The sequence below is a fragment of the Bipolaris sorokiniana genome (assembly GCF_000338995.1).
Source record: "Bipolaris sorokiniana ND90Pr unplaced genomic scaffold COCSAscaffold_14, whole genome shotgun sequence".
Taxonomy (NCBI): Eukaryota; Fungi; Ascomycota; class Dothideomycetes; order Pleosporales; family Pleosporaceae; genus Bipolaris; species Bipolaris sorokiniana.
Genome location: NW_006911908.1, coordinates 1,076,194 through 1,088,455, shown reverse-complemented (window position 1 = coordinate 1,088,455; position 12,262 = coordinate 1,076,194). Strand labels below are relative to the sequence as shown.

Below are 12,262 nucleotides of genomic sequence, written 5' to 3'. Positions count from 1 at the left end.
AGCGTATATAGCTGAGTTCAAGCAGCTATAGGCATAAATTAACTAGGACGACGCAGCACTTCGAACGGTGTTTAAAGCAGGTCTAAAGGAAAATATTAAAGACGGACTTATACATTACGACAAACTAAACACGCTTTATGCGCTAATTAAGTTAGCGACACGCATTAATAATAGACTATAGAAAAGAAACTAATAAAGAAAATAATCCTAGCTAGTAATAGCTAATATAAGGAAACAGCGTAGCTAGTTTGATAAAGATAGCGATACTATTATAACTGGTAAGGTATAAGATAAGTCTAAGAATAAGAATAGAAAACCCTAAGAATAGTATAATAATAGACTCTCTACGGAAGAACGCAAGAAGCGTTATAATAGTAAGGTATATCTCTAATGTAGTAAAGTAGAACACTTCTGTAGAGATTACCTAAAAAACGAAGTTAGATAAGAAGTAGTTAAGATTAGGATAATTCGGATATTAACACTATACCTAACTAAGAAGCTAGATAAAACTCTTAGCGACCTAGACCTATATGAAGAAGTAAGATAAGCCACCGACAAGGCCTTTAAGCTAGTATAAGAGGTAATAAGACTCTAAGACTTTAAGTAAGACGCACTACTATTAATGGATTAGCAGATTAAAGGGGCCGAAGTACTACGCCGCTTAAGAAACCAACAGTGCTAGATTTGCGGAACTAATGCACATTAAGCTAATAATTATAATATTAATAGACGAGTTATAATCTTAGGACTCTAAGTAGATAAGATTACCTGCAGGGCTGCCTAGGAACAACCTAGATTTAAGGAACCTAATAACGAGGAGATACCTTAGATGTTTAAGGAATGGATAGAGTAACACGAGCGCCTATATTAGGTCGACTGCCTAAGACAGTGTAATTATCACTTAAGAAAGCGAGAAGAAACTAGAGACAATGAGGATAATTGCTGCTATACTAATTTATAGCATAATGAGTGTCGCGTATAGCATTACTATATGTACTAGCCTAGAGAAAAGGAAGCTCACGAAGAGTTATACTAGATTAAGTATACGATTGATTGCTAATTCTATAAGAAATAGCGACGGAAAGCTAGAAGGGTAGACGACTACTACTATAGCACGATTTCCGCCGAAGAATACATAGCAAAGAACTGTAGAATGCATAGGGCCTAAGTACGGGAAACGCTAGTAAAGCATAGTAAACTCCTATGGACGCATTACAGGAAAGGATGCGCTATGTACTAATAATAGTTTGAGGATGCTTAACAGGTAGACAACTACTACTATAGCACCCTACTAGCGAATATTTATAAGGTAAAGGATTGCCTGATTTATAAGAGTAGGAAGTTAGAACTAAGAAAGAGAACTACGTAACGAAAGATGCCCTATAAGAATATCTATTAGAGCTTCTACTATAATAACTAGTATACGATATACTATTCCGCCAAGGTAGGCGAAGGCTACTTTCTAAAAAAGAAGGGAAGTAGGCAGTTAAAAAACTAGGATGCTACTAGGGATAGGGTCACGCTGGTAAAGGCAGTTCTAAAACGACCTTTAGACAAGTACAGAAAGTGAGAGTAAAAGAATTGTAATTAAAAGCTACAGTACTTATAGATAGATATAAGGTATTAGCGCTTATAGATAGTAGGGTAGCACGAACCGTTATATTGCTATAAGTAGTAGAAAGAAATAATATACCCTATTAGAATAAGAAGGTACTGATGCGAGTAGTATTAGCCGACGATAGTCCTACGATATACGGGAACAGCTAGATCCGACTTAAGACTAAGGTAGTAATATTACGTCTGGCTAGTTAAGAAAGCTAAGAAAAAATTAGTATTATGGATCTTAGAGAGACTAAGATAATAATTAGCTATGATTAGTTATTAAAGTATAACCCTGCTATTAACTAGTAAAAGAAGATATTACTTAGCTAAGAGCCTGTGTATAAGGTTGCTAGAGTACGACACAAGATACGCCCGATGAATTAGCGCGTAATCTAGGATAGGAGATTTAGTATAATCTTACTGTATAAGATCGCGAGAATCTATACGAAGGACTCTTAGAGAGTAGAAGTTATTTAGATACGGTAGATCGTGACTATGAAGGAAGGATTGGTACTATAGTTGGCGATTCTAATAGAATACTAAACGGATGAGTTTAGAGAACTGTTTGAGGAAAATAAGGTAATAGACCTAGTAGACTATTAGGATTAGAATCACGAGATCATTCTTAATAAGGGAGCTAAGTTGACCCTAGAACTAATGTACCCTATAGCGCCTGAGCACGATGCTGAGCTACGGGATTATATCTAAAAGAACTTAAAAAAGGGATTTATCTGACTAGGATTAGGCTTGATAGCCTTACCTATTTTATTCGTAAAGAAACTTAACGGGAAGTGGCGACTATGTATTGACTTTAGAAGGTTAAACAGCGTTACTTAGAAGAACTAATATCCTCTACTACTTATTATAGAGCTTATAGATTAACTCTAGAGAGCTAAGTAGTTTACGAAGTTTAATGTTTAGGAAGGATTTTACTAAATTAGAATTAAAGAAGATTACGAATGAATAATAGCGTTTAAAACGAAGTATAGACTCTTTAAGTATATGGTTATACCGTTTGGATTGACGAATGCGCCGGCAACCTTTTAATTAGTTATTAATAACGCACTCTACGAGTATCTTAGAATCTTTATTACCGCGTATCTAGATAATATACTAGTGTACTTTAGCAGCACACGCGAAGAATATATTAAGTATGTTAAGAAGGTCCTACGAAAGCTTAAAGAATATAAGCTATACTTTCAACTAGGAAAGTGTGAATTCTATATATAGGAAACGGAGTTTCTTAGATTTATTATATTAACTGAAGGAGTGAAAATGAACCTAAAGAAGATATAGACTGTATAGGAATGGCTAATATCTAAAATAGTTAAGGATATTTAGTCCTTTTTAGGATTCGCGAATTACTATTAGAAGTTTATTAGGGATTACTTAAAGATTATAGTACCTCTTATAGAAGTAATAAAGAAGGAAGTAGATTTTAAATAGGAATAGGAATATTAGAAGGCTTTTGATCGAATTAAGCAGATATTCCTAGAGGCACTAGTACTCGAGATGTACAGCCCTCAATAACCTACTAGAGTTAAGACTAACGCGTCTAACTATGTACTTAGAGCTGTGTTGTTATAATAGTGCGTAGATAGAAAATGGAGACTAGTGTTCTACTATTTACAGAAGTTCTTAGGAGTAGAACTTAATTATGATGTTTATAATAAGGAACTACTTAGAGTAGTTAATGCCTTTAAATAATAGGAAGTGTACCTACTAGGACTCTCTGAATAGATTGAGGTTTTTACTGATTACTAGAACTTGATGAGTTTTATAATAACGAAAAAACTTAACTAATGATAAGTATAATAGGTAGAGATGCTAGCCTAGTTTAACTTTAAGATTACGCACCGCGTAGGGACGCTTAACGGAGCAGCGGATGCTTTAAGTAGAAGGTCTGATTTACGCGAAGAGGGTTATAAAGAACTATATAACGCCTTACTTAAGACGATGCCTGATAGTAGTCTGAAGTATAACCAGCCGGAACTAGCTAAGGTAGCTAAGGTGGCTAAGTAGGTAGAAATACTATAGAAATAATAGCAGGAAAAAGCAACGTTATGGGCGTTAGAAACGGACCTCTACCCGCTAGAAGTAATAAACGATAGAAAAGAGCTTAAAGCTCTAAGAGAATGTATAAGCACGTATATACCCCTATATATAAGAACTAAACTTATTAAGACCCTATACGAGTCCCTAGAATATAGACACGCAGGGGTGGATAAAATGGTTAGACGACTAGCTAAGGTATTTATAATACCACGCTTGCGAGCGAAGGTATAGGAAATACTAGGTAACTATTTAGCATGTTACTAGAATAAGCTTAAGAGATATAAGCCCTACGGCCTGTTATAACCCCTATAGCTACTATCTAGACTATAGATAAGCGTAATAATAGACTTTATAGTGAAGCTCCCGAGATCGTTAGAACTAGGATTAGCTTGATTTTATAATATAATCCTAGTAATCGTAGACTAACTAACTAAGGTAGCGAAATTTATGCCTATAGAAGAGACTATTACGGCAGATAAATGCGCGTATGAGGTTATAAAGGTACTAGTGTTAGAGTATAGGATACCTGAAGAGTTTATTACCAATCGTAATAAACTGTTTACGTCTAAATACTAGAGTACATTCCTAGTAAAGTTAGGTATTAAGAAGAAGCTTTTAATAAGCTTTCACCCGGAAATAGACGGCTAGACGGAACGAACGAACTAGATATTAGAATAGTATCTACGGATGTACGCTAATAAGTTATAGAATAACTAGGTAGAACTGCTACTAATAGCGTAATTAGCCTATAACAGTACGAAATTAGTAACGACGAAGTATTCGCCGTACTACGCGAACTACGGATATAAGCTAACTACTTACTAGGATCTAAAGGATATTGAAAGTATCGCGGTAGGAGTAGACGATAAAGCGAAGCTTATGCGAGAATTGTATAAAGAATTAAGTAAGAATATAGCTTAGTGAAATCTTACGATATTTAAGGCAGCGAATAAACTAAGGATTGAGGGACTAACCTTTAAGAAGAGGGACAAAGTTTTCTTATTAAGATAAAACCTGAAAACTAAACGACTATGTAGAAAATTAGATAACCTCTAAATAGGACTATTTGAAATTCTAGAGGAAATAGGAAAAGTAAACTATAAGTTAAAACTCCTATAAGGTATGCGAATCCACCCTATCTTTTATAAGAAACTCTTAGAACTAGCACCTCTAGATGCTAAGCTAGTAACGGATATAGAGCTTAAAGACGACGAGTATAAGGTCGAGAAAATTAAGGACCTGCAGAAAATTAGTAGTTAGTAGAAGTATTTAGTTAAGTAGTAAGGATGGCCTAAGAGCTATAATACTTAGGAACCTAAAGGAAATCTAACGAACTGCAAGTTACTAGTACGAGAATACTACTAGAAGCACCTGGAGAAGCGAGGGGCAGCCTCTTGAAGAGGAAGGAATAGTTAAAAGAAGGATTGTAGTAATCAGCCTGTAACTCGCCTAGATTAGCCGATGGTCTGGATAGTGATGGTTTGATAGTAGGAGGATTAGAACTAGGGGCTGAACTCCCCGCGACCTGCTCTTTTACGCGCTCTAACTCTTTTAGTACCGCTAGATCGCGATAAGTAAATGAGTGCTCTTGCTTCTTAGCCTCTAGAAGCTTAACCTTTCTTTGAGCTAATTGCGCCTCTAATTAGGTAATCTTAAGACGCTTCTGACGCTTTTCTCGCTGAACCTTCTCCTAATCTTTATTAGATATAAAAAGACTATACTCCGTCTTTACGGTAATACAACCTGCACACTGCCTAGACGCTATGTTAATAAAATAATGTAGACCTTTCTCCTTGTAATAATTATACTTAGTAACTATTTCTAAATAAGTACTCTCTACTTTCGAGGCACGATATTGGCGCTTCTTGGTTGAAGTGTACTTTTAAGATCGGCGAATAGACTAGACCTTAGGTATAGTTAGAAAGGCTATGAGGTAGAGACGGCTATAACGAGTGGACGGGCTCTAACCTTATATACAGCCGGCGTCTTAACACGCGGTATGGGAAAATAATAGTCTAGGGTATTAGGACGATAGCTCTAAGAGGGGAGGTAATGTTATAAGTAATAAGAAGGATTCTCTCTTTAATAAATAACGAGATGGCTGAAGGCCTATGGACGTCTACGTTAGAAGGTAATAATTATCGCGGGGCTAGGTCACGTGATGTGCTATCTCGCCAAGGGTAACTATTTGAGGGATAGTAGGACGCCTTAGGATGGCAGCCATCCCTAACATTACAACTATCCTAGGGATGGTAGGGAAGTAAGGGATAGCAGGACTAAAGGTAACGGATATAAGAATGGGTTGGATTTTATTATTACATTCGTTGTAGTTAACTCAAATTATACTTTCTTACTAGTATCTTTACTTAATAAGATTGTTATAAGTTAGTCTATTAAATAGATTAGTCTTGTTAAACCCTTCTTAAGCACGCTAACTCCACTGCATCGCTAGATAAGCCTCACGGAATACTAACGTAATACTCACCTGCCTTAGTGCGGACTAGAATAGAGAAGTATAGACCCTTACCCTGTGTAACAGCGAGGTGCGAAAGCTACGAGGAAATAGTACGTAATTTTAAGTTACTTTGAATCCAAAACGTTGTAGCTATGGCTCATCTTATAGTTACAAAACTCTAATTGTACTTAGTTTATTTATTAATTATTCTAATTTATAATAATTAACTTATATATAATTTACAACGTCGCAGGAAGAATATAAATAGTAACTAGTTATTTGTGATATCTAAAAGCGGATGTTCTATTTTTAGTTAGTAGTTTTGTAGATATAAGCTACTTAGTCAATCTTAATTAAGAAACTAGATGATGTTAAATGATCTATGATCTATAATCTATAATATATTAAATTAGTGTTATATGGGGTTAGGATCTATACTTCTCTTACTGGGTTCTATACTAAGGCTTATAACGATGTTACAACTTCGCTATATATTAGACTAATTCTAGAGCTAAATCAAAGGTAGTATTCGCCGCTCTCTTTATCAACCACTCGTTATAAGGTCAGATCCAATTTAGATCTAGTTAAGATTAGTATATAAGGATACACTCTCTATAGCTAGCTCTATAAACTTTTAATATCCTTTCGTATAAAGCCTATAGGTATCTATTTAAATTAAGACTTATTTAATGTCCTACGCACTTCTATATGCCTCTAAGTAATACTACTACTAATACAAATCTAAGTAGTCTTACCTACGCCGTTATATTATATTAAAAGTCTTATTCTAGCTAGTAACAGCTTTAAAATAATATCGTAGCTATTTATTAAAGACAACGTTAATCTAATAAGATCTAGAGATGATCTAGACTTCTACTATTACGTCCTATATTTACCTAAGCAGGATTCTATTAATCTCCTACTAGCTAAAGCCTTTAGGTTTAGAACTTCTATACTTCTCGTAAGGCAGATTACTTTAGTAAAAGTTACGTAGAGTACGCTATAATAGAGACTTAAAGACTACTAATAACCTATTAACTTTAGAGGTAATTACTAATAGTTAACCTACTAAAATCTAGTAGTTCTAAGAAACTACCTTAGAAATTAGTCTAATTATAGGACTAAACTATCTTAGAGAAGAAAGCTAGTAAGCTACTAACTTAGAAATCTCTAGAGACTTTACTACTATAAGAGCGAGATAAAGATAAAGATAAAGATAAGAAGAATTTAATACTAGTAATAACTATAAGAGACCTCTATAGGTAGATAGCTAGCTTAGTTAACTAAGTCTACTAACTAACCTAAGAAAACGCTAAGCTGCGAAGTAACGTAGTTCTTACTACTAAATCTCTATTAATATTAGCTAAACTATCTTCTCGCTAATTACTAAGATATACGTCTACTACCCCTAAGCCTCTACGTATTAAACTAAGCCGTCTTATCTTATTCTCTATTAGCTAATTAAGTAATAGGAAAGATCTTACCTTTCTCTAGTAGTAAGTAGAAGTAGAGGATTAACTTAACCTAAACTTAGACTACTTCCCTATAGAACGCTACTAGATAGCTATAGTATATAGCTACACGTTAGGTAATACTAAGAGATACCTTAAACCTAAGTACCTATTAAAGATAGAAGGGTACTAGTTTAAGAATGCGGAGAAATGTTAAGAGTATAGCTTAAGTAGAAGTAATATTAGACTTCTAGTATTAAGCTTCTTATTAGTTAGTTTTTATAGATAGAGAGATAGTATGCGCTAGATAGTAACTTAGGTAAGTATAATATTATATTATACTTATACTTATAACTTAAGTTAAATATATTAAGCTATAAGGGCTTAGTGCCTAATACTATATACTTGCGTAGTCCTAGTGTCTTAGTAGTCCTAGTAGTAGCGAGGGGCTGTAGGACTACAGGGATCAGTAGAACTAGTTACGTAGTCCTAGTAAGTCCTAGTATATAAAGTATACTAAGACTAAGTAGAATCTGTAGAACTTATTACGTAATTCCTTTTCTTACTATATTCCCGCTATCCCGTAGATTACTCGTTAAATAAACGTAACAGTAAAATGTTCTCTATATTCTAAGGCTAGTCGTAATACTATTCTTCTCTTCTTATAACTCGTTCTTAAGATAATATACGGTCTAGAATTTTTAGAAGAGATATATTACTATAATTTCGTAGTTACTATAGATAGAGTGTTTATAGAAGTAATTTATTACTAGGAAAGATAGTTTATTATAAACAGGGGGTTACTATTAACGTAGCGTTTATATAAGCGCCGTATTTCTAGAAGCATAGAGTTTTTATAAGCGTTCTGTTCCTAGGAATTCTAGGTTTCTAGAAGCGCTTAGTTTCTAGAAATACTTAAGGATAGGTACTTCCGTCCGTAATAGGCTTAGTCTAATAAGCACCGCGTTCTAAGGGTGTAGTGCTTATTACGCTAACCTAATTAGGTTTTAGCGTAGAAGCGCGCTATAACTAGGCTTACCCCGCGTTATCTAGATGCGTATCGTATTCCTAATAAGTTCTCTTCTACTTTCTCATTCCGCTTAGTTTTGTTATTATCTTACTAACTATATTAAGTCTACTAGAGTTCTTATAATAGTTTCTTATTCTTGTTATATAAGGAAGCGGTTGCCTTATAAAATATCTTCTCTTAACTAAAAGTATACGAATTATATTCGTGCGAACTATACAAGTTATAAACTAGAGAATTAACTATTACCTGATTTTTTAAAAATTAATAAGAAAATGTCTTGTCTAGAGTAGTTAGAAGATAAGGAGGAGGCTCGTCTTCGCGTGGAGAAGAATATAGCTAAGGCGGCTTTATTATATACGCGGTAAGCGTAAGAGAAGCTATTACGGCTTTAAAAATAAAAGAAGTTATTACGTTAGAAGAAGTAGAAGATATTTAATTAGAGGCTAGCTACAGTAGAGGAGTTAGAGACTCTTAAGAAATTAGAGAAGTTTAACTCTAAGGTTACGTTAGTAAACTCAGAGGCTCCTTTAAGCGCAGCTACTATAGATTAGTCCTTTTTATAGGATGTTAGTAATACTATACTAGGCGCTAGCGGTAGTTTATAAGATTCGTTTCTTATTCCTATATATTCTCGCTATCTAGGTATTCTAATTATTTAACTAGGTATTTAGTTTTATTATTTTTAGTTTGGTGTGCGATAATTTTTTTAACTTTAAATTCGTCCTCTTCTTTAGGTTTATAATACAATGTTTTTTATAGTAGTATTTTAGAGTCTACTAGTTCTAATAGTTATATATAGAATCTTAGATATATCTTCGCGTTAGCTAGTAGGTTAAGTATATAGGTTATAGGTCCGATTTATTTTAAAATTAAAAATAGTCTAACCTTAATGTGTTAGAGATATAAGCTAATCAGCTAATCTCTGACATAATCCGGGTGCTCGGCACTATACTCGGATTCTTCAGTCAACCAATCCCTATACAATTCATCTATCTATTACGTCTATAGCTACGTAATCTACTACTAGATAGATTCTTCTAGAATCTAGTACAGCAAATATATATAGTAGTAGAATAGCTAGTAGATAGAAACCAGAGCAGATTACAAGAACAGATCAGACTACTAGATCAGATCAATCCAATCCTTATCTCTCTCCCCTAGCATTTCTCTCTTTTCATCCTAGAACCTATCGATTCGCTACCTCTGAGTCTATCGCTAGACAAGTAGACTACTATACCTCTGAGCTAGCTATAGAACAAGTAGCACCCTCCTTATTTCAACATAATGTAGTCTAGTCCTTTACTTAGTTATTTAGTGCGAAGGTTCTTTATAAGTAGATATACTTTATCCCCCTTCTTTAGCTAAGATACTATTTTTCTTTTCTTATTTTAGTAGGAAATGCTTTAGCGTTAAGCCTATTTAAGTAATGTTTATAGTTTTTTATATATTTTCTTTAGTTATTCTACTATCATAGTTACTGCTTCTATTTTTAGACTTAGATATATTCTAGTAAAGAGATTTAGATATCTTCTGTAGTTAGCGAAAAATAGTATTTTACTTATTACTTCTAATATTTTATTATTATATACTATGTACTATAGATAGTAGCTATACCTTATTATTTTATTAATAGTTAGTATAGATTCTAAGGTAGGTCTTTATTATCTCATTTATTTATTCCGTTTATCTATCAGTTTATAGGTAGTAGACTGTTAATAGTTTTCTCTTAGTTCTAATTACTATAAGTAGCGTTATCTAAAAGTTAGATATAAATAGCTTATCTCTATTACTAATAATAGATATTAGTATTTTATAGTATTAGATAATTTAGTTATAGATAATATATGCTAGGTCTACTACTATATAGTTGTTCCTAAATAGAATATACTCTACTTATTTCGTAAAACAATCTACTATAATAAGTATCGCGTTATAGGTAACCTTAGTTATTAGGTCTCTTAAAGCTAGTAATCCTATAACGAAGTCTATAGAAATATCTATCTATAGTTCTTATAGTAGTTCTAAGACTTATATTTCTCTATATAGTATATATAACGTATATAGTAAGCGAGCGGCGCAGGTAAGCGAGCGGCGCACTCTATTAAACTTGCGCACCTCCTTAAACTAAATATCTAATTACTTAATACTACTACACTTAAATGGCTTCAGACAAATTAGATATTCAACTTACTATCTAATCTCTTAAAAATAAACAGATCTAAGAGAATTACCGTACTACTGCAGTCTATAATATAGCCGAAACAACGCTCTACCGCTAACGCGCTAGTAAGCCTACCTAACGCGATTACCAGCTTAACTTAAAGAAGCTAACTAAGCTAGAAGAGGAGGTAATAGTTAGTTATATACTTAATTTTAATTTACGTAGATTTACGCTTATATACGCTGCTATACGCGATATAGCTAATAAGCTACTAGCTACGCGCGGCGCTAGCTAGGTTAGGTAGAAGTAGCTAGATAACTTTATTAAGCGTATAGACAGTCTTATAACGCGTTTTAATTAGGCGTATAATAGGTAGAGAGCTCTATATAAAGATCTAGTCTTAATTAAAAGCTAGTTTAAGCTTATAGAGTAGACGAAGGCTAAGTATAGTATCTATAATAAGAACGTCTACAACTTTAACGAAGCTAGCTTTTTAATAGGTAAGATTACTACTTAGCTTATCGTTATAGCATTAGAGAGAAGAGGCTGGCTAAAGGCTATCTAGCTAGACGGCTAAGAGTAGATAATATTTATCGCTGGGATTAATGCAGCTAGCTAGTCTATCCTACCATTTCTTATCTTTACTAGTAAGTATCACCTATCTACCTAGTATAAGAAGGTAGAGATCCTACGCGACTAGGCGATCGCAGTTAGCGATAATAGCTAGACGACTAATAAGCTAGAAGTTAAGTAGCTAAAGCACTTTATTAAGCATACAGATAGCAAAGTTATTAGAGCACGCTAGCTGCTTATCCTTAACAGCTATAAGAGCTACTAGTTACTTAAGTTCTAAGAGCTCTATAAGAAGAACAATATCTATACACTCTATATACTACTATACTTATCTTATCTACTCTAGCCTCTTAATATTAGCTACTTCTCGCCGTTAAAGCGCGCGTATAGTCGTAAGATAGAGAGCTTAATACGTAACTATATTAACTATATTACTAAGCTTAAGTTTCTATTAACGTGCGGGATCAGTAAGCTGGGCAGATCAGTAAGCTGGGCACCCCACCAAACTTCACCCAACGCTCTACACAACCACTACAATGCCGCGACAACAACGTTCTATACAGACTTCTCGTGAAGGCAGAATAAGCCTTGCTATCGCATCTTATCGTAATAATCCAAAACAATCTATTCGTGCTCTCGCAAAAGCCTTTGATATACCACAATCTACACTACACACGCGTATCCATGGTGTCCAGCCACGATCAGAGACAGCCTCTGTCAACCGCAAGCTATCGCCCATTGAAGAGCAGTCTCTCGTGCAGTGGATCCTAGACCTTAACCGACGCGGTTTTCCGCCTCATATCATTGACGTGCGACGGATGGCAGACGCTCTACTCGCCGCGCGTGGCCAAAATCCACCTCCAGCACCTATTGGCAAGAAGTGGGTGTCGCGCTTTATCCAGAACCAGCCAGAGCTCCAGACAAAGTGGACTAGA

General features: G+C 34.5%; 1 protein-coding gene across 1 annotated transcript; it reads left to right on the top strand.

The window, feature by feature from the left end:
* Window positions 1-4,363: 4,363 nt before the first annotated feature.
* Window positions 4,364-4,905, top strand: COCSADRAFT_346009 (uncharacterized protein; the record flags this gene model as incomplete). The annotated part of the gene is made up of 2 exons (XM_007705776.1): window positions 4,364-4,561; window positions 4,778-4,905. Coding segments are annotated over exons 1-2 (153 nt in total), but the record flags the coding sequence as incomplete, so codon positions are not given.
* Between the last annotated feature and the right edge of the window lie 7,357 nt (window positions 4,906-12,262).